Source organism: Cygnus olor, chromosome 11, assembly GCF_009769625.2.
Source record: "Cygnus olor isolate bCygOlo1 chromosome 11, bCygOlo1.pri.v2, whole genome shotgun sequence".
In the NCBI taxonomy this organism is placed as follows: domain Eukaryota; kingdom Metazoa; phylum Chordata; class Aves; order Anseriformes; family Anatidae; genus Cygnus; species Cygnus olor.
The window spans coordinates 9,568,783-9,591,613 of NC_049179.1; the positions used below are offsets into that span (position 1 = coordinate 9,568,783).

Genomic DNA, 22,831 nt, shown 5'->3' on the forward strand with positions numbered 1-22,831 from the left:
AGCTGCTGGGACTCCAGGGTCCCTGGCTCAGCATCACCGTGGTCGGACAAATTGTGGGAATTGATCCATGTTAGAGGCTTTATGAAAAGTATGCCTGTGAAACAGTTAGAGGAACAACTTGGGGAGATTGTCTACAGCTATCACAAAAATATAGCATCAACAAAAACACTCTGTGAACTTCTCTTTGTCAAGTTGCCCATAATTTCACTCTAAACTCCTTTAGTTTTTTTCTGGACTATGTGTGATGTGTGGCATAGGTGCAGACAACACGTCTAGCTTTCATTTTTTCCCCCTCTTGAGTATATTCTGCTCTATCTCTATCCTGTTTATGTCTACATAAGGATGAATTTGCAGCTGTGCATTTTTATCGTGCAGGGAAACACAGCACATAAAGCCCTGCTGGAGTCAGCTGTGTTAATCATTTTCTGGCCCTAGGAGATAAGACTGCTCTCTGAGAGTTGTTTGAGCAGTACTATGAAATGGTACCAGGTCTTCGTTAAATCAGTACAGCTGTATCACTTGTGCTTCTTATGTGTCAGTACGTCCGCATTTTCAGCCTTAATCTGTTCTACATGTGCATGCTCTGACTTTGTCTCTGCTTCTCATCTAAGGGTGTGGAGGAGAGCAGAACGTGTGCAGCCACTTCTTTCGTGTCTGTCGTTTGCATCAAGCATAAATCCTTTGGGGCTTTCAGTATTCCTGCAATGGGGCTTTTTAGCCATGGAGCTGATGAGAGCATACAGAACGTGCTCAGTAATGCCACCAGAGATTTATTGTGTGTGTGGCTTCCTTGCTTTTTTTCCCCCATTTCATTTCCTTCTCTTAGGAGGTAGCATGGATAGCAAATAGAGCCTTCTGTTCAGTCTTAAGCTAGAAGGAAAAGCACTTGAAGAATATTTTAAGCACCTGTGTGCTGGCATCTTACTCTTTGGAGATGTGAGACCAATTCTGCCCCCCCCTTACTTAGCTGTTTCGCTAGAAGAAGATGCTTATGTCTAGGTGAGGCCTGTTAAATTAGAGCACATCTGGTTTACTGTGCCTTGTCTCTGCTCTAAAGGAGGGAAACCTGCCTGTACACACCTGGCTTTTCTGTCTCCACCAGAATTCTGCAGGATCGTTACCGCACTAGTGTTGCTTGCTGGCACAGGATTAAAAAATACTTATGGTTTTCGCTGCCTTAGCAAAGTGCTTGTTCGCCCATGGAAGAAACCTGTCCCCTCATCTGCATTCATAGTTTGGAGGAGAAAAGTGGTGACTTCTTTCCATGTTCTTCATCATTTGATTCAGAGTTCAGTAACAGTTCTGGCCATGAAAAGCTGGGCTTCTTCTAAAACCAGGGGGCAGAGAGTTGTTGGCTAAGCTCTTGTCTGTCTTTACAGCTCTGAAGCTCTATCAGTTTACGCTTGTTTTATTGATTTATGGCAATACAACTCTACTAGAGGCTGCCATACTTTCACACTTTAAAAAGAAGTCTGTAGAACTGAAAAAATGTCTTTTTTCTTCCACTTCTTAAGTGTTGATTAAAAAAAAAAAAGGAAAGAAAAAGCAGCCAGAGTATGCTTGCTGAAATATTAAGGCCCTTAAGAGAATCACAGAAAGACAGGTAGTCTGTGCCTTCCCCCATGCTTACTGAGTTTTACAACACCTCAGTAATGGAAATATCTGGAGTTTTACAACAGCTTAGTAATGGAAATACCTGGGTGGGGTTTGTGCCGTGCAGCTGGGCGAGGAGTGCACGTTTCCACCCTTTGTCAGTGGGCACTCGTGTTCGGAGTTAACGTGCTCCTGCTCTGCCTGGCTGTGGTTTAAAAGCCAGGTACAGCTTTGATGTTTGGTAATGGTCAATGATTGTTCTTTGTCATTGAGATAATCTTTAATTTTAACTCAGATCTAACGATAACACCCATGTTTCAGAAAGACAGTAACTTCATAACTAAGTTTAGACTTTCACCAGTGACTGGAAAGTAAGCCCTGCGAACAGAGTAAAGACTTGGGTCCAAGTGCACTGTCAAAGTGAGCGGCTTTTTCCACGTGTCTAAGCAGTTTCCATGTGCAATTAAATTCTTTTATTACAGTGCTCTTCTGTAGGGTTCCTGTTCGTTCATCTGTGTGCTATCCACTTAATGTGCTTAAAGATAAATTAAAAAAACAAACAAACAAAAACACTAAAATGCCTTTCAGTATAGGGGAGCAATGGGGAATACTGAACAATATTTTGTTTATGCTGTGTGGGGATGTAAACTGTGTCACATCATAGCATGTTTCCCTACTCTAAGATGTCTTTTGTAGGTATCTATATGAAGAACATACACCTAGAGCTTTTAAGTAATTTGTTTCCCAAAGCTTTTCAAAGGACAGCAAAAGCTGGTGGACTTGAAGTTAACACCATCTCCAAAGTAAATTCTTCTGGATTTTTTTTTCCTTTGCGTTTGTTGCAGCTCCAGTTTTCTTCTGGTCGGCTTGCATCTGTTTTTCCCTCTGCTAGCTCTTATTGAGTTAGTCTTTCCTAATTTCCTAAATGGCAGCAGATTCCTACGTGGTGCCTTCCTTCGTGAGCTGACCAGCTTTTGCAGATTTTCCATGTCGCATCTGACTCAGGGAACGCTATTAATGGAGCAGTCTCATATCTGCTGTTACAAAAGAAAACAGTTTGAGATGACAGCATTTAGCCATGATTGTATCTCTAATTTATCACTTCCCAGTTGGGTGTGCAACAATTTTTTCAATGTAGGTAGTACATATCATGTCCCATTGAGAGAGAGAGGTGATTTATTAGCTGCCTAATTTTCCATATAAGCTGGAGTGCATAATTAACAGTTGTGAGGGGCCTTCTTTGCTCTTAAACTAAATGCAGCTTCTCCAGCTCAGTTGGTACTGACTAGAGCTCACCCTTTTTCTGGGCAAACAACATTTATTTCATGTAGATGCATCTGTACAACCCCTTGAATTAACTGAATTTCACAGCTATTATTTGTTAAAGGATTAAAGTAAAAAACCTCCTAGCCTGCTCGTTTTTGAATGCTAACACAATACCTAACATGGCTCATCTGTTCTCTCCCTGTCTGCAGGATTTTGAAGCCCAGAGCAGAAGAGTCAGGGGAATACTTGTGCGTGTTTGTGTTTTCAAACTCTCCCGTAGCCAACGCCACTATAGAAGTGAGAGGTACTCTTTTTGTTTTGTTTCCTCTCCCTAGAAGTCAAGTGTTTTCACTGCCTCTGCTATCTCACTCGGTGTCGGTGCAAGAAGGCAAACTCAGGAGGCCTTTTCTTATGAAATCAAGCCTGTTATCCAATGTTTAGTTATAATTTCAGAGGAAGTCTTACAGAAAATCCCCGGGGTAAGATCTCACAGATATGGGAATGTGAATATTGGAGTTGTGGTCCTCACGGAGGGCACTAAAACACCTTTCTAGCATATTTACCTGCACTGCTACAATGAGCACGTCTGCCCAAGCAGGATAAAAAGATTGCTGCAGAATATGTTTAAGACAACTGGGGCTCCCTCCCCGTTTCAGTCTAACAGTAAATGAGGCCTTCTGAATGTATTGAATGTATTTTGAATTCCTGTTTCTGAATGGGGAAAAGTGAAGAGCCAGCATCTCACATGTGACAGCTTGGAACTGATGTACTTGTAGCTTTTTGTCTGCAGAGACTAGTCCAACTGCTGGGAAAGCCTGGGTGCCAGTTTGGACAGATGCCCTGTACCAGATTGGGGTTTTTCTGCTTTCATGCATGTTTTTTTTTTCCTGTCTTGTGCATATTGATACTCCTAGGGTCATAAAGATGTCAGAAAATTGTGGCTAGAATCTGCAGAATGTGAAAGTAGCCTGAAAAAATCTTGTGCTGCAGCAAATGTGCTCTTTGCCCAGAGCTTTACTGTAGTTGATGCTCTTTTGTTCAATGTTTTGGGTGTAAAAAAGACAGGTAGCATAGAGATACTGGTGTTCTATCCAGTATTAAATGGCTGTTCAATTTGTTTGTTGAATAACCATGGAAATGACTGGCCAGCATGAGGATGTGGTCACTGCTATGCAGTAGTTTTCCCCTAGTGCTCTACGGTATGATGCATTATGGCAGCCTTGTTAGTCAAAGACAGATGAGGTCAAGCAAAAACTTGATTAAAAATTCTTGCAGCCAGCCTATGTGTGTCTGGGTTTGTACTAATATGCTTGTTTTATGGTGTACTGTAAATTAGTTCGGAATCTAAATGAGCATTACTTACCATCTTCATCGCGTCCCCAGCTTAGACAGAGCTTCCTCTGCTGCTGTAGGAACAGCAGTGAGTGGGAAGGAGGGTGCTTCTCTATTTCTTAGCATCCCTGCACTGGTGATGCAGCCTGTCCTCATCTATATTGTGATCACTGCTGTTTAAATTAGGCACCACAGATCTGCAGCAGAAGCTGAAACCTTTCTCCTGAAGATTTCTGGTGCCTCGTTGAATGCTGCATGGTCAGGTTCCTGAATCCAAAGCAAGTGAGAGTAGTTCAGGAGCCTGTGAGAAATGACAAATTATTCTGAACATCATCTTTCTTCATGAGCAAAGAATCTTTTGAACCATACAAACACCTTCTTTGCTTATTCATAAGTCAATATTTCCTTTCACGATCCAATGATGCACCCCAAGCTCCTGTTGGCCTAGTGAAGCGGTGTGCAGCACCTGAAGTGGGCTGCTATTGATTGGAAATCTGATGGCAGCTCTAAAAATAATTACTGCTGTGCTTAAATCAACTGGAATCCAAACTCCAGTTGTACTTCTGGTGAGGTTGTCTTCTGGGTGTTCAACTTACAGTTGTGTTTTTTTCTTGGTTCTGGGGAAATTTTTGCATTCTGCTCTTACACTGTAACTGCTGAATATTTCAATATCTTAATTAAGATTTTAGTCCTTTCTGCCTTCTCTAGGCTTCTTTCAGGGGTGACAAATTGCTTCCAGAGACAGGAAATATAGGTCTGATAATGGATTGAATAAGACCTTTTCCAGCTTTGTATAATCTGTCAAAAGACCTTTTAGAGACATTTGGCTTAAGGCGTCTCTGCTGCCCAGTGGCAGGCGGGGGCACCGGGCGAGCTTGGCAGGGAGCTTTGCACGGGGAGGGAGGATTTCAAGCTGCAGGAAGAAACGCCAATATATCTGATTGATCTATTGGCAGAAAGGGCAGAGGGAGAATAATAATTCATCCTACTAGCCACTTTGCACAGATAATTTATGTATAGGTACAGATGAGCAATCATCACTTGAAAGTTAATGAACACTGCTCCTGGAGGCATCACACCTGCAGCTTGCTCTGCAGCCGTAATGCAAGGACTGGGTAATCCTGTACTCTGGCTCCTCCTTGCAGCATCCCAGGAGTGGCTGAATGAATTCCTCCTCGACAGAGCAGTATTGAGGTCTGCGTGCACAGAGGAGTGTTGTCTGAAGTGGCGGTACCTTCGCAAGTGTTCTGCAAAGCACGTTGGAAACTGGAATACATGGATACTTTTAAACTGAAAATGTGCTTTCCTGTCCAACCCCTGTTGCAGAGAGATTTGTGTAGCAATAAATTGGGGCTGCATTTAAAGCACAAGTGAACTTTGTGTACAGTCTCCCTGCAGTCCTACCGCTACACATAAATTCATTCTGATCAGAGTGCGTGTTTAAGTTACTGCTCCTGGAAGAGCCATACCGCTAAACTTACACGGTATCATATATATTTTCTGGGGTGTAAATGCCTCTGAATACTATCTGCACCAGTTGCATAGAATATGCAGTGTTGTTTTTTTTTCCATTTTGCAAAGGAAGGCATTCTTTGTGATTCTTGCAGGTTGGTGTAAATATTCTACACATGCTGCTAAAGCAGTTCTAGTACTCAAACTGATTTTGGTACAGCTTGATGCGTGGAGATGTTACCTCGTTAATCGAGGCATGTGTAATGCATCAGTGATGCATGAATCTTGTTTGGCCACGCAGAAGCTGCAATTTAACGCTTACCTGCATATGTGGCCCATCAGAGTACTTGTGGACGGGCAGTGGTACACAAATGTATTCATTTAATTGCTGATTGTAATTGCATTGCAGTTTTTTAACTGCTGATGCATGGAGAAAAGATGCCCCTGAATATAAAAGTGTTTGTGGACTAAAATAGTGACTTTCTGACAACTTGAGAACAACTCTACCAAATGCCTTGCAGCAGATGTAATCCAGGATACACCAGTGCCATTTGCCTTTTATGTAATGCTGCCTATTTTCTTCCCCAATCTCTACAAGGGCTGTGTAGGAAGATAAAAATGCAGAAACATGAGCACTGCTGTTAGAACTGATAGATGTGCTTGCATATTTAAAGCAGCTGTTCTTGGAAAAGAAATTACTGGGGCAGCACTGTATAAAAGCAATTGAATTAAAATACAGGGTTTTAATGTCAGCCACTGGGAGTTCCCCGGAATGGACCAAGTCTGGCTTCCCTCATACAGGCAGCTTTTGGGTGAAGCATCTGATGGAAACTTTCTTGCTCAAATTATCTCAGAGCTGTTTGGGGCATTGTGTGAGAGCTGCTGAAAGCCTGAAACAACAGCCTTTGGCCAGTGTTGATTTTTGGAAAGATTCCTCCATGAAGCAGGGGTCTTCTCCCCCCTGGCTTCCTAAACCTGCTGGCTGAAAGCTCTGCAGGTAACGAGCTTGTGTTGAGTGATGCATTCATTATCAGCAGGGGCCGTGACGATGATCCTGCCAAGATGCAGCGTGCTGTCTTGCTCCCTTTCTGGATGTAGGCTTTTTAATTGCCCTGTCTCCGTGCAGCAGAAGTGCCCACCATGCTTTTGTGGTGGTGGTGTGATGCTGGAGCTCTGCAAGCTTGAAGATCAAAAGGAAAGAGATGTAGCTCTCTGAAGAATTCTCTCTGCAATCTTTCTGCTGGTAGCAAGATCTTGGGAGAAGGAGGTTGAAACAAGTTTGTCTTTTTGTCTTGTACAAACCATCACCTGGTGCAGAACAGCAGTGGAGAGAACCAGCTGGGGAAGAGCTTGCTTCCAGTTCCCTCTGTGTGCCCAGAAATTGTGCAAGCCCCAGGAAAGGTCATGATGTACGCAGTGTGAGTGATGGATGGCGTCTGTTCTCCCTGCCTCGCCTTCCCATCCCAGGCTCCTTTCTTGCCATGCACCTTTCTGTGCACCAGATAGAGCTTTTCGTTTCCTCGTCCTTTTTAGCATCATGACACCAAGGGGAGTCTTCTGGTTTCTCTCTTCATTCCTTGTTTCTTCTGCACCTTCCTCTTCAGTCACACAGAATTAGTTGATTTCCCAATAGCAAGTGCCCAGACCACTGCCTCTGTGAGAGTGTACAACTTATCCGTTCTGTAAAAGGCTTCTTGTACCCCATAACTGCAGCTGAGCCACGGGCTCTGGTTTCACAGGCGTATATACCCGCACCCAGAACGTGGCTCTTCTGCTTTCACTCTGGCTCCAGCCCAAGCAGCGTGTTGGAAAACAGGTGGCTATATCAGTAGCCTTGGAGGAGCTTGGTTCCTTGACTCCTGACTGTCTTAGGAAACCTCTGCAGCAGTTTCACAATGCTGTACCAGAAGTGAATTAAGGAATCCAGCATTCTCTCAGCACAGCTGCATTTTAAAGTGGTCCTGAACACCGAAAGGGCAATGCACGTCACGTTCTCCATCTCTGCAGTGCCTTTGGTGTCCTTGCTCTCCACCCAGGCTATCAAGGTAGATGTGGATGAGAATTGTAATGCAGAAAAACAAAACTTCAGAGACCTTCTACTAGGTCACCCATAAGACGTAATAGTTTTTACATGCAAGAATATTTTTAGGTGCCTTTGCACCTAAGCACCTTGCTTTAATTTTCTCTTAATAGGAAAACTTGACAGGTTCTGTTAACTGGGACATTGTTTTGGAACTGACAGGCGTATTAGCCCTCCCCTCCGTTTTAGTAATGCTAGTAAAATATCTTGAAAATACTTGGAAATGAGGAACTGAATCCCTCCTTTATATTAAGAGGATTGCACTGCATGCCCTGTAACAGAGAAACCAAAGAGCACTCTTTCCAAGGCTGTGCTGAAGCATACCCGTTCCGAAAGCTGCTCCTGAGTGCAGTTTGTGCCTGTTGTGTACATGCAGTTTGAAGGCACAATGTGTGCTTTGGCACAAAACCCCTTTCTATTGTGATGCATATTAAATCTACCAAAAGAGTGATGCTTATAAGATTACTTGTGTTAAGAATGACTAAGCCTGTATTTATTTTGTTAAATACTTTTAATTATCAGTTAACTTAAACTAGCCCTGCCTCTTTTTGCTCTTTTGTCTGCTGTTTCAAACAGGTCTTTAGATTCTCAGTATGTTTTTTCCTGCTTCATGAAGTAAGAATAAAAGTCCTTGCTTGCTTTTATCAGGAGCATTAGCTTGGTTCCACTGGTGTGGGACCTGGTACAATGCGTTGGGCCCACATCTCCGCAGCGAGCTGTGTCTGAGCAGCGATGTGGGTTTTGCTGAGCACTGCTGTGTAAAAGCCAAGGTAAAATTTTAATCCTTAGGAACAAAACCTGCTTCATTCTGTGCTTTATATGTTACTGGCACTGGAGCAGAATGGTGTAAGAAAAACCTTGACTAGAAAAGCTTCGCAGGAAAACGTTGCTCTGTTGCTAAATCTGTGATTGAGGTCAGCTGCGGTGATATTTTAAATGTAGCTTGTACAGCAGAAGGCAATTAGCCAAACATTCTGATAGAAAAAGTACTGGAAATGTCTCAGCCGTAGCTTGAAACTGGCTAGCATCAGATGCCCTGAAATATTAATATTCCCTGTAATGCTCCCTTCAGACTGTGTACAAAAATAGTCCCAGCCCTCAGAGAGCTGGAAATGGCTGCTGCATAACTGTGCCCAGCAAGGAACAGGCAGTGTGTGCTTGTGTCACTTATGCTCTCATTGGGATAACCTGGCAAAGATGTCCTCTTCTTCAATATAATTATCTCCTGGCTGTAGGAGAACGCTAGGTCACCCTGCAGCAGAAGTCACCATGTCCTAGAAAGCTTCCCCTTTCTTTCTCCTAGAAAAAGTGGGCCAGCTGCACGGCACAGACTTGCTGCGCCCTGTCCCTGCAAGGCTCTGCTTTCAGCCTCTTCCTGCTGGTGAAAACCCAGTGCTGACAGATGGAGGCTGTGTGGGGCTTCACTGTAAGCTGATGAATCCTATTTCTTCTTTCCCTAATGGGGAGTGCTTCACAATTACTTTTGACAGCCCTTATGTGCCAGTTTCGGGACCATCGCTTTGCCTCCAAGTCTGTCCCATATGCTCCATGCTTGCAGGCCTTTCGCTGTCAGGGGCTTGGAGGTAAGCTCTGTGTATCGTCCTCGAGGAAGCAGAAACCCCAGGGAAGTCACTGGGCTCACCACGCCCCTGCCTGACAGAGCCTCCCACGCCTAGCAAGGAGATGACACCTCTCGGTGGATCACAAAGTGGAATTCGCTTCTTAATGAAGAACCACCATCTTTTGGAGTAAGAATAACACTCCTCTTTGAGGCTGTGGATGGCGTTTTGGAAGGTGTCTACTGATGCCAGTATCCTGAAGGTGTAATGCAGCACACCTAGCCCTGAAGCTGATTTATTTTCTGCTTGGAGACCTTTGACTTGAAAACTGTTTGGCATCATCTTGCAACTAGACAGCGTTCCTCTAGCTTCATCCATTCTTGCTGCTTTGGTCACGTATATTCAGTATTGTTAGCAAAGACATTATTTGCCTCTGGGGATACTCAATTACTTCCTTCGGTGTTGTATCATCCTGCAAGAGAGAAAGGGATTTTCTCTTTACTGAAGAGTAGCTCCTTGCTGAGAAAATGCTTTAAAATCGGGAAGGGGACAGGATGACATGCTCACTGTATTAAAGTACTTTGAAATAGCATAACCTTCTTTAGGGGCTCCACCAGAGGTCCTGTACTTAGACTGGATTTCTGTAAGCAACTTCCAACAGGTGTGAGATTTTTGGAATTTGTTTGGATTTACAGAGGCATTTTGACAAAAGCCTGGGGTCATCAGTCTCTCCTGATGGTGTCTTTTCAGGTGAACACATGGATGCTGAGGAATGCTGTACCTTGTTTGAACAGCCAAGACTTTTCATGGTTCAGAAGCTTCGTTTAATGCAGCCCCTAACAGTGTTATCGATCACCTGCATTGCTGTCCTAAAAGAATCCTCCAGCGCTAAAGCATGGGATAACTTCTCCATTTCAAATGCCCTTGCATTTGAGATACGGCAATGCCTTTAGCACATAAATTTGTCAAACGTTTTCCCAGAGTTGTGATTTAATTTGGGGGAAGAGCAGGTTCAGGTGCTGCTGCTCAGTGGCACGAGATATTTTACTTATTAGTTTGCTGTGACTTAAGCAAGATTTCATTTCTGCTTAATCTTCTGACTTGCAGTGGCAGATGAGCCATCAGGAAGCCTCCCTGCTTCTGCCTGTAGGTTTTGCTAGCAGCAAAGGGAACTTCCCTTGCGTAGACCCTTGTGATAAATTGCAGCACCTAGGGGTCTTTTCCTGGAGCTCTCAGATTGGACTTTGACTGGATTAACAGATCAGCACCCAGCGATCACACAGCAGGCCACGTGTGACGTAATTAGCAAGCTAGAAAGCGAATGGGCTTTAAAGGTGGTCACTGCAGCACCGAAGCCATCTGCTTAAGTGAAGGTTCAGCTCAGGCAGTCCATTGATCCAGCGTAATCTCTCGTGAGGCATTAGGCTGCGACAGGCTGCTGTGACACACAAAGGGAACGGCAGAGCCATTATTTATAGACAAATTAATTCAGAATTAAAACCCTCTGCTGATATTTAGGGTGCTGATATTTATTCTGTGTTTTGCTCAGGGCTGCCCAATTTACCTACAGCCCCCCTTAAAAATATATTTGCACACATGCTGGACGAAGCAGTTCTCTGTTGGAGGGATTTTAACTTTAGCTGCATTACATATACCAGCTGTAATGTTGCTGTAAGGTGTTAACAAGTGTGAAGTGTTCCAGGTCACGGTACATTTGCAGACCAAATCTACAATCTCGCTGCAAGGAATAATGGCTCGATGCAGCTTTTGGAGCTTTGCGTTAAGAACAGGATCAGCGCAGAGCCCTGACACAATGGGCAGGTTGTAACCAGGGTCCCCGGCAGCTCTGCTTCAAAGCTGAAGGTACCCACAGAGCCACAGGGACCTCCTGAGCGGTGCAGATGATGTTCCTCCTGTTCCTGCCCTGAGGAGCACCTGGGCCATCTCAGCTCTGTAGGTTTTTGGTAGATAACTGAAGTCCAATGTTGAGATTTCTCCCTTGCCCCTTTGTTTTCCTGGCGACCCAAGCCTGAGTGATATGCTTGCAGATGTTCAGCTGAGATGCTGGTTGGAGAGAGGTGGGAATCGGTTTTCCTTTTTTAAGTTGGGCTCAATGTGGGAAAGGTGATAGCTTCCAGGGAACTTGTCGCTTATTTGCCGTGCAGATTCTCAAAGGTTAAAATAATTACCTCTCCACTGAGCAGCTTGTAAATGCAGTTCCTGTTTTCTTTTGTAGCTATCCCTGACATCACTGGCCACAAGCGAAGTGAAAATAAAAATGAGGGGCAGGAGGCACTCATGTACTGCAAGTCCGTGGGCTACCCACATCCCGAATGGGTGTGGCGCAAGAAGGTCAATGGAGTATTCGAGGTAAGAAACTGGGGTATTAGGAACGTATAAATATCCCAAAACTCCCACTAAGGCAGGAAACGACCACCTTAGCTCTAGGGATGTGCTCTTTAGGGTGCCTTGTAACTTCTCAAAATGTGGTTCCATAAGTCTGAGATGTGGCTGAGCAAAACTGACATTTTTCAGCAGCAGCAAATACAAAACTGTTGCACACCTGTAGTGTTGCTGAGCAAACAGTTGCTTTTTACATTGCTGCTGGACAAAGTTAGGAGTTGTCCAGAAAGATGGAATGTTGAGGGTATCTGCTACAAATTGCAAAACACGAGTTATGAAATGTACTTTAAAAACGCATTCAGTTGTAAATTACTTAAATTGGTTTTTGGTTTTACTAGTTGAGCTCACAAGACTCAATAGGAGGACTTGGCAGTGATATCTATTAGCATTTAAGTGCCCATATTTTTTCCATGTGGCAACCCAACTGTTGAGCTAAAAATTTGATCAGCAATTGGAAGAGCAGAAGAGAAGCTGAAAGTTGCTAAATCCTTCAGCCTGTCTGTTTTTACATCTGCCAGAGAAGCAGTAACTTGATTGATAGACAAAGAACAAATATTCAGCAAGTAATCGCGTAGGTTGTTTGCTCACTGTTAAGGGTGAGCTTAATTTTTCATGGGACAGTGATGTATGGGCAGCTTAGCCAGTGCTGTGAGTCATCAGAGTCCTGTGTGTTGCTCTGTCGACTTCTCCACAGGCTTTCTTTCTGGTGAAGTTGATAAATTCATCCAAGATTAGCTCTCAGGAAGATCAAACCTTTGTATTTTGTTCTGTCAGTTTTGCCCCTTATGATTCTTAAAATAAGTAATTCCGGAAATCTTTTTCCAAAATGTGGAAAGAATATGGGGCCTTAAATCCCAGATTCTGTAAATATTCCTGAAGTTCACAAACTTGGCAGTCTAAGAACAGTACGTGTTTGCTTTAAAAACGTTACAAAGGCAAAATGTTAATAAGTCCACTGTATCTTAAATAGTTAGACAATGCTACCTAATGCAGTGTAGAATAATCTTAACCTATACTGCTTTTTCTTTTTTTTGCTCTACATTGGAATCATTTTGTCCCCTGCTTGGGCAAGCACTCTCTAGTTCTCTTGCCTGGTTAAGTTAGTCTGTTTCATTTTGTTGTATAGAGGGGAATGGATTGTAATGGTTTCTCGTAAGGCATGAGGCTGAGAACACTGCAGCATACACGTACATCGCAACCGCTGGCATTTCATGGCTGCTACTGTTACAGCAGGAGAAGAATACAGCTTGTCAGTCAAGCTGACATGGTTTCTTTTTTTTGTTTTGAAACAATTCACTTCAGGGAGGGATATAGAATGAACACTGACAGTGGGCTCTGTTGTGTTAAAGAACCAACTGCTTTGTGAGAATCCATGAAATCTCTTCTACTTGCCATGACATAGAAATGAAAAGGAAAAGCCTCAGTGCCAGGACTTATTAAGCTCTATCTCTTCTCCTCTTCACCTTTCTTCTTTCATCAGGACATCAACAACTCTTCTGGCAGATTCTTTATTTCAAATAAAGACAACTACACCGAGCTCAGCATCACAAACCTACAGATAAATGAGGATCCTGGCGAGTACCAGTGCAACGCAACCAACCAGATCGGCTCCATGTCCGTCACAACCATCCTCCGTGTCCGCAGCCACTTGGCTCCCCTCTGGCCCTTTTTGGGGATCTTGGCAGAAATTGTTATCCTCGTTGTCATCATAGTTGTTTATGAGAAAAGGAAGCGGCCGGACGAAGTCCCAGACGGTAAGTGTGCTCAAAGCCGTTTGTAAGAGGAGGAAAACATGAAAAGGCAAAGCAAACTTATGGAAGGAGAACAGAGGGGGTCTTTGTGGCAGGAAGGATCATCAGTGCAGCTCGTTCAGCTCTGAGCTCTTTGCCTTCTCATCTGTTCACTCTCCAAATCCTAAAAACCCCAGTAAGCGGAGAGAGTCCGAGTGCTGTGTGAAGTCCTAACACTGCATTTCCCCAGGATCTTGGACTGTGGGATGGGAAGGCAATTTTTACAATATTTGGAATGTGTTTTGTCGCACGAGGTGGGCCTTGTGCTCCCGTCTCTTTCCTACTGTAGTAGCCCTGAAACCTTCCATGCCAGCCCACAGAGCATAGGGCAGCACAGGGAGAGAGCTGGAAACCTTATAATCCCTGATGTCGCCTGGATTGGACACTGGGCAGGTTTTGGAAGAAAGCATTGCACTTAAAGGGATTGGGACCACAGAGATGCTTCAAAAATATCACATTTTCAGGGAGGGTGGGAGGGGAGGTGGGAGGTAGGGCTCTTATTTTGGTGTGTAACTGAATTAGCAATGTATTTAAGGAATGCTCTGGAAACTCTCCTGTCTACTGAGTTGCATTTTCTAGAGATTAGGCTATTAGCTTTGATGGTAGCAATGATTAGTTACAGCTTTGTTGTGTACCAAACAGCTTAATTGTTTTATCTTTGAACTTCTGCGTATTCTCCTTCTTTCAAAAATGGGGGAAGGGGCATTTTGAAGCTAAAATGAGTATTTGAAAGAAAAACATTGACAAACAGACCTGACGCTCGTTGCTTATTACTGTGTTTGTCAAGAAAACTTATTCAAGGAATCCTTGTGAGAAACAGCTGGTAATGCCATTTTGCCTGCTGTAGGAGCATGACGTGTCCAGATAATGGATCAGGTGCTGGGGAGTACATGGAGGGCAACATGCTGAGTCAGTGCAGGGAAGCACTGAATCACAGGGACTTTCCTGGGTTGGACGAGCCCGCGAGCACAGTAGGTACCTCCCAAAGGCAGCTGTGTTGTAGCTTGTGCAGCACTGACTCGCCATTGAGTTGCACAAGGACTCGGTAACAGCACAGCAAGATGTTTGCCTTTGGGATGGAAACGTAGGTGCTGAAACAGCAATCTGCTTGTCGAGCTGGGGCGAAAATAACTTCACTGCTCCCGAGCTGGGTTTTAGCGAGTGGAAGAAGAAATCTTACAAAATAGGTAATCAATTTTAGTAGCCTGGCAGAGGCTTGGATCACCTCCACAGCAGATCGAAACTTTCTTAAATAGTGCATACCTAGAGGAAACTAGCTTTTGATCTTAACCACCTTGGTAGCGATTACTAACTGCTTACAGAGCATGCGTTGGGACCGTTCCTAGGTGTGTATCCACCAAACTTTATACTGTGTTGTGCATGTACTTCCGCCAACTAACAGCTTCACGGTTGCTGAAGGGGTTTCTACTGCCAGCAGTTTGTTCTGTAAGTGGCTCTCAACCAGCCCAGAAAACTTCAGATGTATTTGGAAGAATAATTTGTTTTCTCGTGCTTCTCACATATTGCTATACCATTTTGGCCAGGGAGAATCTCACCTCTTTTCTTTTTTTTGGTGGCTGTTGGTAGTTCCCTGCATTTCCCAAGCTTTCTCTTGGTGAAGTTTCACAAGGACTGAAACAAGGTATCAGCAATTGTAATCAGATATGGAAATAGTTATTGCAAGCAGCATAAACTGGATTTAATCCAGTAGAAATTGGCTTGGACTTGACCAGATTGCAATGCGACAAGTGTGTTAGCACAATTGAGCACACACCAGAGGTGAAATGCACATCGGCGTTTGTTACGGGCTTGTTTCAAAGGCTGAAGTTTTCCTGGCTGGTCTGGCTGCTCTTCAGATGCCTGAGGAATTCCAGGCTCCTCATCTCTGGTGTAGGTGTCCAAGATGATGAGCCAAGTAACTGAGGTTACTGACTTTGCTTGCTCAGTTCGCTATTCTTCTAAAGGCAGCTAAGCTCAAGTCCTGGAGAGTGACGAAACTCTGAACCGTGTTTTCTCTGCCCACTTTCTTGGAGGACAAAATCCAATACTCAATATTGCAGTCAATATTTACATATTAGGTTTGCCTAGATGAAGAGATGCAATCGGCATAAAATCTCAACTAAAACGCCGACTTGAGTCCTGTATTTCCTTGGAGACTCTAGCGCTTTCTTTAACTGCATTTGGAGCTTTCTGTGGTACTGTGGTGGGAAACACCCTCTAAGCCGGGGCATTTTACAAATGCATATGTGAGAAATTCTTGATAAGCTGCTGATTTCCACACTTGAGCGTTTTACTTAGGTTATTCTTAATTCCATTGTTATTTTAAATACATTGTTATGAAATGCCAAAGTTAATGTTTGAACACAGTGGTGTGTTTACCTGGAATTGAAACTCCGTGTTTCCAAAATCGTACATCTGCCTCCATGCTGCAGTGAGCTGTGGCAGGTAACTCCAGCGAGCCCACAGTTGAGCCAGCAACTTAAGCAGTTGCCTACCAGAACATTCATTAGCTGCGAGTCTAAGCATCATATTACTTAATATAAATATTATTTGGCATTTGCTGTGGTTTCTTTAGAGTCGGCCAGTCTCCTGAATTTTCTTACTATTGGTTTTGATGCCTTAAACCTTCAGGACAAGGGTTGTGGTTACGCCAGCCTTTGTGCGAGGCTGCGCTGTTAGTGCCTCCTCCTCACTTACAGGGGCAAAAACTGGTAGCAGAGTAACCTCCCTGCTGCCCCTTCTTGCTGGGATGTGCATTTTGTCCTTGGACTACTCCAAACTTGTCCCTACTCTGAGATTCTTTAATAGCTCCCCACCATCACCCCTCTCCCCATCACAACAGCATAACTCTGGACTCATTGGATCTCCTTTGATCTGCAGAAGCAGCCAAAAAAAAAAAGGCAGCCGTGTTTGAGGATGGATGGCCATTTTGCGTGTTCCTTTGGACTGCTGCCTAATGGATCGTTATCATTCGGCTTGGCACATCCTCTTGCAGGCTGTCCACTCCTGCTGATAAGGTGTCTGCTGCCATAAACAGCCTAAATGTTGGGGTGCGAGCTCTGGCCCGTGGGGTGTTGGAGCTTCCCACCTTAGGGGGAGGAAGGGGGATGTCTCCTGTATCCAGCTGGCCTTTTTTCTCCCCGAGAATCCTCTGATGGGTTGGTTCGAGGTAGGTACCTTTTTGGTACAAAGTAGTGCCCCCAAAGACTTTGGCTGATGCTGAACGGGACCCCCCACTTGCTAGTGGGGGATGTGACTGGAGAGAAACATTATCTCCGTCCTGGAAGACGTCTGGGATGCTTTCCAGAGCTCTTGGGAACTCTACCTGGCTAGCCAAAATAAAATCAATTGAATTAATTCCCTTTCCCTCTCTCATCTCCATGTCCCACAGGCTAAAAATTACCTGTCGTAGCGTGCCAGCTACCGCTTCTCTCAGATGGGTAGTGAAAGATACCTGCTTGAATTCGGAGCAGTTCTTCTTGGCTTACTGTTCGGTAACACTGCAGAGTGAGGCCACTTATGTGTTAGAGCCGGGTGGAAAGGGCTCTGTGTTGCAAAAGAGACTTTCCCGGTGCGTTTGCTGGCTGCACAAAATGTTACCGCCCGCTAGAAGCACTGCCAGCCAGAGGAGTGAGGACAATCCTTTAACTTTGGCATTTCCTGACTGCAGTTTTTTGCATGGACCTTGCTTTTTGTGTTTGGTTTAATTGCTTCTTCTGCCACAGAACAGGGCTGCTCGGTAGGTCCTTTGCTGATATTTCCTCCTTCACATAATTCAGATGTTTATTTTTTATTTTGTCCTGCTGCTGCATAGCAGGAGAAGGAACTTCTGCACCCGTGCAATCTGCATTTCCACCAGTGATGGTGTGGGGATGGCATTAGTGGGTGCCTGGGGCGGGATCTTGCTCCTCGTGCCTGTGGATTAGGGGCTTTCTCGTCCTGCTGGGAGGAGAGGGGGCTGCAGCAAGTATCGCCAACAGCCTGCAAGCCCCCTCGCTCTCAAATTATGTGCGGAAAGGAGGAAGGGAGGGAAGGCCGCGCTTGAATTTCTGCACCACAAAATGAGAGTTGTGGCTTGCTTTACACATGGTAAAGCGATACGGTCGCATTCCGTTTCCAGAGACCAGCTAGGTGTCGTGAAACCAGAGTGGGTGAATAACGTGCAGCTTCCCATGGCTTTTGGTGATGAAAGCTGCATGAACATGGCATGTCAAGGCCAGGGATGCTGGCACTTCACTGCATGCACGGTCAGAAACTGTTCCAGCGGAGGACTGCTGATGCATTTTGCTCAGAACGCAAGTTGCTTGGACTTCCCTTGACAGTAAAAGGGAGCAAATAGCTTTTTCTTCCTCTGTGGTATAGCTTAAGCTGCTCATTTTTGATAGATGTAGTGATCAGCCATTGTGACCTTTATGTAGTCTATCAAAGATTCCTAAAGGAAAGTGCTTTCTCCTGTTGTTGTTGGATCAAATTAGCACAGATGCTGTTTTAAAGGGTATGTTCCAGGGTAAGTAGAAAGTAAAAACTCCTTGGCTACATTCCCTCTTAGGAATGTAAACAGTTTTTACTTTAAAATCCATCCTGTACATACTCCTTAGCTCAAAGCCATGAGGTGACTGGGTTATGATACGTGCTTTTTCATTTTTCCCCTCTCATTTGTCAGCTTAATACAAAGCCTCTCTGTAAATGTATTTCTGCTCCGGCTGTGCAGCAGCTCCATCCATATCCCCACATTCTTTCTAATACTCATTTTTTTTCTTGACTTCCCTGTTCCTGCTATTACTGTAAGTAATTTAAAGAACAAAATGTTTTCACTTAAATGGTTTACCTTGTAACAAGTTAATTTTTGTTTTTTCCTATTACCCGCACCTTTCTCTCCCATGCTTAAAATTCAAAATGGGGAGAAAACTGTCAGACAGGCACGCTGTGAGATTGTGTAGCTATAAACTATACCTAAACGCAAGCATCGTTGTATCGTAGCGGTAATGGAATAGCCTGGCTTCTGTGGGCCTTTGTACTAATTTGTTAGATGCTATTAAAGGGTCAGAACTCCTTGAGTCTGACGTAAGTAATCTTGGCCAGAGAGTCGTCATTGCCTTATGCCTTCATTCCATTTCAGAGCAACTGCTCTGTCCTTACCGGTGGGTTTTGTGGAGCAAGGTGGGTGTCTCCACTCACCGCTCCCCACCTCTGTTATTAATGAAGCGAAACAGAAGAGCGTTACTGCAAACCCTGTGTGCTGTGCTAGTAAACGCTGCCTCCAAATCGTTGTGCAACCTAAATTGTCAGTGCGGGTCGTAATGCCCATGTCTCTGCAAACAGCCGTGTGGGAGAAAGCATAGGGTGCTTGCTGGGGAGCCTCGTGCACCTTCCATGAGTTCACTGAAGAATTTATTGAGGTGTTTTTTTTTTTAACTTGGGCAAACACATCTGAATAATACTAATGTCCTTCTCAGAAGTTTTCAAACCACTGCTGAATTTTCTCTTCCCGGAAAGCACAACCTGAAGCTAGTGTAAATGTCAGAAGTCCCCAGCAGTCTGCAGCAGTTGTAACAGACTGCTTTGCAAGCCGTGGTGGTCGCACTGTAACACCAGACCGGAGCAGCCACAGACACTGGCTTTTCCTTTTAATCATTTGGGCAGAAATTGCACGTGGGTGTTCTGCTTGGGTGTGTGCTGTAATGATGTTTCTGTTCACTACAGGTGTGCAAAGCAGGCCTGAGTTTTGCTATCTGACAGAGTGAGCAGCACTGTAAAAGGGGAGCCCTCCACAAAATGCAGCCCCTTTTTCAGCCTGCTGTAGCCTGAGTTCTGTTCCCAGACACTTAATGCAAGTTGAAGCCACAGCAAACGTATTTGTCATCCCCACAGAGTTTTAACGTCCAGAAATTTTGCCTAAGAAGATCATGCTTGGTGCGCAATGCACTAAAGAGAGGAGCGATTCTAAACTTCCAGTTCAGAAATCTGCAATTTCAGGGCAACGCTAAGCAGATAATCCCTATACGTACCTTAATCGTGCATTATATAAACAACGATCTGTTGGAGTCTGCAGGCCCCCTCTGAATTAAAAAGCCAACCCCCTGGAAAATGAGGGGGTTTAGGTTGGTCAATTATGAAATTACAGCTTCACCTGGCAGCGTTTCAGGAGCCCCGCAGGTGCGGAATGGAATGAAGCAGCATACTCAGAGGCTGGTTCTCTATGGCCATGCATTTTAAATACAGTTGCGATAGAAATCAGTTACTAGAGCAGGTCTTTTGGCATAAAGGTTTTGAGTTATATTGATATTTGTCGGTTACTATGACTTCTTTTTTTTCCCCCCTTCAATTGCATCATACCCTTAAAAAACGGTGGTAAGTGAGAGATCTGCATGCTTTGGAGTTTGTTTAATCTCCGCTTCAGTCTATACAATGCACAAGTCATAATGTTAACACTTTTTCTTAAAACTTCTTCATTCACGTTCACGACTAATTTGGATTTCAGTTTGCTGTTTTTAATCTTTATTTAATCTAATTTTGTACTTATTTTTTCTGTTGTTCTGTTGCCCCCTGATTTCGCTCAGGTTTTGGTCTTTGTCTGTACTGTACTGGGGATGCTTTTTCAGCAGAGAAAAGTCTGACCGGGGTAGTAACGCATAGAGAAATTTTCCTCAGTCACGTTTTGTCACTGTTTAGGTTATAGAAGGGGAAGGGGCGAGTGGTGGTGATCCACTGGTCTTAGGCCTTATGCATAATCACAAGTATCCTAATAGGCATTTTTGTTGGATCTTTGGCAGGGAAACTTTTGCTGGCAGCCTTTATAAATGTGAAGCTTTTTTTTTTTTTAACACACTAAACTCCCTGTCTGAAATACACATCTAAATATTTTAACTGAGGAGGAACAATGGTTATTTGGTAGCGAGAGAGAGCTTGTATCTTAATGGTGCAGTTTGCTATTTCTGAAGGTCAGCAAAACAAACTCTCAAAGCTGTCTGATGCTTGTAGAAAGCTGAGATAACCGAGTGGTAACGCCGAACGGCGTCGGTAGCGCTACTGGCTGGGGCTGGGGGGGGCGCAGGGCTTGCTGTCTGTCCCAGGCTCTTCCCACCAAGTGCGCAGAGTACGTAGCCTAGCCTGCTTTGCAATCTTTTGTGAGTCAAAAGATTATCGTGGAGGGAGGCTCTAGATTTACTCTACTGTGCTTTGTGTTTCAGTACCTGATGTGTCTCTGTATATCTCCACTGTATATACAACAGCACATTGATGTCTGGTTGTCCTTACTAGTCCTAGTTCTCTCTGTATCTTGTCCGATAGTGTACTGTTGCTGGTAATGGACTTCTGTGGACACTGGTGTGTCGTTAGTATGTTATTTTTGGCTGTAAAGCTCTCGGTTTGTGGTTAGTTCTTTATTTTTTTGAAATATTTTTTTGTTCCGGTCACTGTCTGTGCTAGCGGTGGCTTTGCCTCTCCGTTGCCTTGAAGGTACAGGTGGAGTAATGTCACGTTTGACAGACATTACTCCTAGCGTGTGCTCATGCGGATGCCCACACTGTTCAGACTGTAATTTCCATAACTGCTTCATGTGCACCAAGCCCCCTTGTGGAATCCTGCTGAGAGTTTCTTGAAGGCTTCAGTGAAAAATCCCTCCCGCACGAGGTGGAGCAGCAACTGTGGAGTGCTCAAAACAGCAGGTCATGAATTGGTCCCCCAAAATACCTCTACGGGAGCATTAACGTAACTTTCTGGATTGATTTTTGTACTGCTGCTTAAATGCACTTCCATCTTCTGTACTGCAGCTCGGGGGAAAAATAAGGCCTTTTTTAAATTCAAAAAGTATTCAATTGGCCATGAAAGAGCCCGTATGAAACATTACTCGTTGGCGATTTGTTTCCAATTCTTAAAAGACAACGTTTTTCCCGGCCTCTCGCCAGGAGACAGGCAAAACAATGCTGTCACTCTTCTGTAGCTGAAGTCTGTTGTGTCTGGAGCTGTTGCGACACTGGAATTTTTCCTGGTGCTTTGAGTCCTGTGCTCTATTGGACGCACGCACAAAGCCTGCTGCTATCCCAGGTCTACACCTGGGTACTTGAATCAAGTATTGAACCTTCAACCTCCTCCTAACCTGGTCTCCGATAATTAGATCTTGAGAAAAATGGGAAATAAAAAGGCTGTGTCGTCCGTGGCAGAAGATGAGCATATGGCATATACACCCTGTTGTGTATATACCAATAACTACCCACCCACAGTTGAAGGATGGCTTAAAAATCAGTCCAAGAAAACAAACAGCAGGATTTTACAACTGAAATGTTGGTTTGTCTTCTCATCTATTTTTATAAGATTGAACCACTGGAACTTGGGGACAAGATGAATCTGACCATATTGCAACAATCTGTCCGCTACAGTTGCAGTTCTTCATGACAAGCATTCAAAGTGTTAACTAAAACCATTGAAGCAACATACCTGCCATTAAAACTTGAATCCAGAAAATAACTCCATGAATCTTTGCACTACCAAGTGGAATGGCCTTTAATGCTGTAGATAGATTGGTTTGCTGTTTGCAGTTGGGCTGGCGTCGGTACAAAGACTGACTCTCTTTTCTTTCCTTCCCCTGTCTTCCCTGGATTGCACCTGAATTCTTGCTGCAGATGATGAACCAGCTGGGCCAATGTAAGTGCACCTTAAGAAAAAAAATATTGCTGAGATTACTTTGGGGGCTTACGGGAGTTTGCAGTGCTATGTTACGCGTGCCATTACTAGCTGTGACGTGAAAGCTCTAATAAAGATCAGCATACCCTGTGTTATATGGTGAAGTAAAAGCAGGCAAAATCCTCATTCTTCAAAGCCTCTGAGTTGATCTCTGGCTTTTTTGGCCAAGGGATTAAAAAGTCTGTTGGGGGAGAGGCACAAAAAAGCCCCTGCTCCCAAATGGGGCTTGGACCACTGATGCTTGGGAATGGTACCTGCTTGGTTTGTTGTTTGATAGCAGTGAAGTAATGAAAATCGAAATCTGCCAGATCCTTGCTTGATAAATATTTTCGAAGGAGTTAACATGTCATTCTTCCTTCAGCCTATTTAATTTGGTATGTAAAAAGAAAATTTTCCTACACTTGTAATTTAATGCATTTTTTTATTTCTTTCCCCAGGAAAACCAATTCTACAAACAATCATAAAGATAAAAACTTACGCCAGAGAAACACAAATTAAAAATGCTTATCATGTAAGTATGACTTGCACACATCTCAGAAACGGTCAGACTAAAGCCCTCCTTTTTCTCCCACGGTTTGCGTATGTAAACCTAACTCATTCCGTGTGTTAAAGCTACCAGCTGCTCAGAGTATGGCACTAGCCTTCCTGTCACGCTTCGAAGAGCACTGGGGGTT

General features: G+C 44.1%; 1 protein-coding gene across 2 annotated transcripts in view; it reads left to right on the forward strand.

The window, feature by feature from the left end:
* NPTN (neuroplastin) overlaps window positions 1–22,831 on the forward strand; it is a 51,307-nt gene that overhangs the window by 27,170 nt on the left and 1,306 nt on the right. Inside the window, exons 3-7 of one of the 2 annotated variants that reach the window (XM_040570398.1) lie at window positions 3,069–3,163; window positions 11,519–11,652; window positions 13,166–13,439; window positions 22,097–22,118; window positions 22,595–22,668. In XM_040570398.1, coding sequence (XP_040426332.1) covers window positions 3,069–3,163; window positions 11,519–11,652; window positions 13,166–13,439; window positions 22,097–22,118; window positions 22,595–22,655 — 586 coding nt within the window. In that variant the 3' untranslated portion in view covers window positions 22,656–22,668. The remainder of the gene's footprint in view (window positions 1–3,068; window positions 3,164–11,518; window positions 11,653–13,165; window positions 13,440–22,096; window positions 22,119–22,594; window positions 22,669–22,831) is intronic. The other variant, XM_040570399.1, reaches the window with a different exon arrangement.